The sequence below is a fragment of the Anneissia japonica genome, unplaced genomic scaffold (assembly GCF_011630105.1).
Source record: "Anneissia japonica isolate Jap-2015-1 unplaced genomic scaffold, ASM1163010v1 scaffold2893_len205907_cov107, whole genome shotgun sequence".
NCBI classification, from domain to species: domain Eukaryota; kingdom Metazoa; phylum Echinodermata; class Crinoidea; order Comatulida; family Comatulidae; genus Anneissia; species Anneissia japonica.
In genome coordinates, this window is record NW_022739924.1 from 17,456 (window position 1) to 21,559 (window position 4,104).

The following is a 4,104-nucleotide window of genomic DNA, read 5'->3' on the forward strand; positions in this document are numbered from 1 at the left end:
GACACAATTACTAATTGTTTAACTTGCCAAATTGCTGACAAGTCTGCGAAAACACGAGTGGCTCCTATGCAGCCGGTACAATTGCCAGAACGTCCATGGCAAAAGCTCGGGATTGATTTTGTAGGTCCGAATTATTCTGCACCTGCGAACGAGCGTTACATTATCTCATTAATCGATTACCGAAGTAAATGGCCAGAAGTTGCGTTTTGCCCAAATATTACGGCCAAAACTGTAATTTATTTTTTGACTAAGGTATTCAGTCGTGAAGGTTATCCTGAAGAACTAGTTTCTGATAATGGTACGCAGTTAACTAGCCAGGAGTTTGAAACTTTTTTGCAAAAACGTAACATCAAACACAGATTTTCTGCGGTGTATCACCCAGAAGGAAACAGTACTGTCGAGCGCTTTCACCGGATTTTGAATGAAACTATTCAAACGGCGCGAATCGATAAACGTCCAGTAAAAAATGCTGTGACGGAATTTCTAGGTACTTATCGCGCTACGCGACATGCCACTACTGGGGAATCCCCTTCTGTGGTACTACACGGGCGTCATATGTTGACTTTGTTAGATATCATTGGAGTGACAACATCGCCTAAGCAAATGTCTTCAGTCGAAATAGACAATAGAACAAAAGCAAAGCAAGCAAAGTCTAAAGAGGCGTACGACAAACGGAAGTGCGTCAAAACTAGAGTTTTTTCCTCGGGAGATATTGTTAGAATTAAAAAGCCCTGGAATGTCCGCAAGGGTGAGAGTAAATTTACTGAACCGGTGGAAATTAGACAACATGTTGGTCTAAACACTTACGTAATGACCAATGGTCAAAAATGGAATGTGAAACACCTAGCCCCATTTCTAGGAAAGCCAACCCTATTGGGTCGAGGGGGAGATAGTCGTGATGATCACAGTAGTGACTTTATAATTTTTCCAACTGCTGATGATTCAATGAACAACAATTCAACTCAGTTAGGTTCACGTTTCTCAAGGAGTAAGAGAGTTAGAAATCCACCTAGATGGACTCGTGACTATGTTATGGGTAAGAAATAGAAGTGTTTATTGTTATAGTAACTGAGTTTACATTGTACCTTATATGGTATACAGTCATTTTTACTGTGATTATAGTTTCTGCTTTTAGAGAGGGGGAAATGTGGTGTTCTGACTGTTGTCCTGTGTGACAATACCGACGTTGAGGGCAGGAGTGGCCACAGAGAGAGAACCACGAGGAAAGAATTAAATTCTGTTGTATGAGTTATACTGTTGTATTAGATTGTCTTTATTGCGAGTTTACAAGGACTCAACACCATACCTTGTAAGAAGGTAGTAGAAGGTATAAAGGAAATAGATGATCCCTTAAGTGATGTAGAGCTGGATAGTATTGTAGAAGGTGATTCTATAACCGAAGAAAAGGGGGAAAAGGAAAAAGGGAAAACTTTGTCAAAGCAAACGAGAAAGAGTCTTAGAAACAGAAGAATGCCAAAAAGGTATAATGAGTTTATGATGAACTAAGCAAGCAAGTTAATATTTATAAATCTAGATTGACAAGTTACATTGATAGTGATTTTGTCACAACCAAGAAGTTTTAGTTTTGTGTTTATAAAGAAAACAGTTGTTCAGAGTTTAGTTTTGTGTTTATAAAGAAAACAGTTGTTCAGAGTTTAGTTTTGTGTTTATAAAGAAAACAGTTGTTCAGAGTGTTAACAGGGAAATGTTTAGTGTTAATAAAAGTTATTGAGTTAAGGTTCTATTCGAGGTTAAGGGGGATGTGGTGTTGTGATTATTTACAATATTGGCAGTAGCGCCACCTATTGGCGTTAAGGTTGGAAACTTAGAGAGGAGCCATAATGATGATGAATGAATAAAGGCAGAGAACCATATGATGAGTTCTACTGTTTGTACTTCATTTGATGTATGCGTAGTTACATGATATACTACTGACAGTACAACATTACACCTACCTAGGCCCTAGGCCTTTGTATAATAGTAGTAGTATGTATTATAGTAACATTGCACTGTAGCACAGCGATTGCTGGACGTATAAAATTAAAATGTAACACTTCAAGAATAGGTTATAGGACCTACTCTAGAGATAGCTCAGCTTGCCAAGCTTAGGCGAAGTCCGTTGTTTGTGCCGGCAGCGTCTGTCACTAGGCTAGGCCTGATGATGAGCTAGCTAGCCCATAACGTACTAGGCCCTACTACTACTGCTGCTGAAACCACCGTCGCACCGACAAACAGGAGAGGCTACAGTAGAGCAACGCTAGGCCTGCCCCTACGTCCTATTCCAATTTGATTACGAGCAATTTTCTTCTATTCATCCGTCATCCGGCTGGACTATTCACAGAATATCCATTCCTGCAAAACAATTAAATAAATAGATCTAAACAACAATATATCAATTTTAATCACAAAATTATCAACAATTTCTGCAACATCAGTACTGTATATTATAAAAACTGTATGAGATAAACCTGTAAAATAAAGACAATGGCATTTTATAAATAATTATAAATTATATATCTTTTTTTTTTTAAATTATGAATAGTTTGTCCAACTATGTCTTAGCCAAATTTTGATATAGGCATGACTACTTTCCATAACCATGGCACATTTAACATGGACCTTATCATTATTTTATGATTAAAAATAGTTATATATTATAGTATTGATCAATTATTTAATGTCAGAGTTCCCTGTAAAGTGTCTGTCTCATAGTGAAAATGTGAATTATTAATAGCAATTAAATATAGGTTAGCAAATATGCTATGGTTAAAATTAGTGTACCTCCTGTAGATTGAAATAGGGCCGCGACATTTTATGAATATTTGGGAAAATATAAATTCCAACAACTGATTGAAAACTGAAGAATAAGTACAAGTACTTATCAAGCAGGTACAATACCAAGTGCATTCACAATCACTCACAACAGAGCCAGACAGAAGCAGTGATGGGGGCTGTTTATTTTATTTTTAAATTAAGGACAAGGTGTACGTATTTTTAAAATTACTAAAAAAATGGTATCTGGTAAATTCATTTGCTTTAACAAACTATAGCCCTCCTAAAAAAGTAGTTTTATGGCTTACATTTTATCTTACTGTATTTTATCTTATCTTATATACTATATTATTTTAACAATAAATGAAAGATAAACACAGAATTCTAATAAGTAATTTAAAGACTGACGCACCTTTACATTAGTTCCGGCCTCGTTGGTGCCATCATCATTTTATCTAGAGACGAGTCTCATAGGCCCGGCTCGTCCCGTCCACTACACCAGCTGTAGGTGGTTAGTTCATGTTCGCCGCGCTAATCAAATTTCTCTTTGCTCTTGGGAATACAGACGGGCTGCTCCTCTTTTTAGTGACATTCCCTTGTTGTTAAAAATACGTAAACGTACCCGCGACAACTCCCGTAGCTTATCCAGGTATCCATTGTCTTCAATTTTGTGTCGCAGTAGCGACAGCTTTTCCACGCACTCGATCTTGTGCGCAGAACAGAAATTTCTCTGGAATAATTTTTTGGCGTTTTGGTTGGTGTTTTCTTTTCCTTCATTAACAATACCACGATATTCCACACACCGCACGTAGCCATGTCCAAACTTCCTGACTTCTCTTTACATTCGTGGCACCAAAACGAGAACCGTTTGATTGGTTGACCTACCGTCATAAAATTTACCCTATTGCCAGATACGGCATCCTAAAAATTACGACATGCTTGTCACGGCCAGCGGTCTGCAATCGATTTGACTCGCTCTTTTACATTCTCATCAAAAAGTTTTTCAACATAAACTGACGCTGGTGGCGCTTTCTGAAATGCGCCAATACTACGAAAAATCCATAAATTAGAGAGTTTTGGCAAGTCTACTGGGCTGTGTATACATTGCCTTGGTTTGGCTCTGTAATAATTAGTGGTCGTGAGACTAGTTTGGGCCATACCTAACCTGGTCGAACGTTTCGTTTGGGCCTGTGCCCTAGCTGCACTGATGAGGCCTGGAAGGCCGAAAAGGACCCGTTAAGAATGACAAAATATTCCCTGCATCTAACCGAGCCACATAGCTTGTATTCCACTATTTGCATTCACACCTGGGCTGCAGTGGTTTATCCAAGT

The 4,104-nt window shown here is 38.2% G+C and overlaps 1 protein-coding gene across 1 annotated transcript in view; it reads left to right on the forward strand.

Moving 5' to 3' along the window:
* Positions 1 to 1,506, forward strand: part of LOC117118117 (uncharacterized protein K02A2.6-like) — a 6,735-nt gene extending 5,229 nt beyond the window's left edge. The window contains exons 2-3 of the mRNA XM_033262621.1: positions 253 to 996; positions 1,267 to 1,506. Of these exons, the coding sequence (XP_033118512.1) occupies positions 253 to 996; positions 1,267 to 1,506 (984 nt within the window). The remainder of the gene's footprint in view (positions 1 to 252; positions 997 to 1,266) is intronic.
* The last annotated feature ends 2,598 nt before the right edge of the window (positions 1,507 to 4,104 follow it).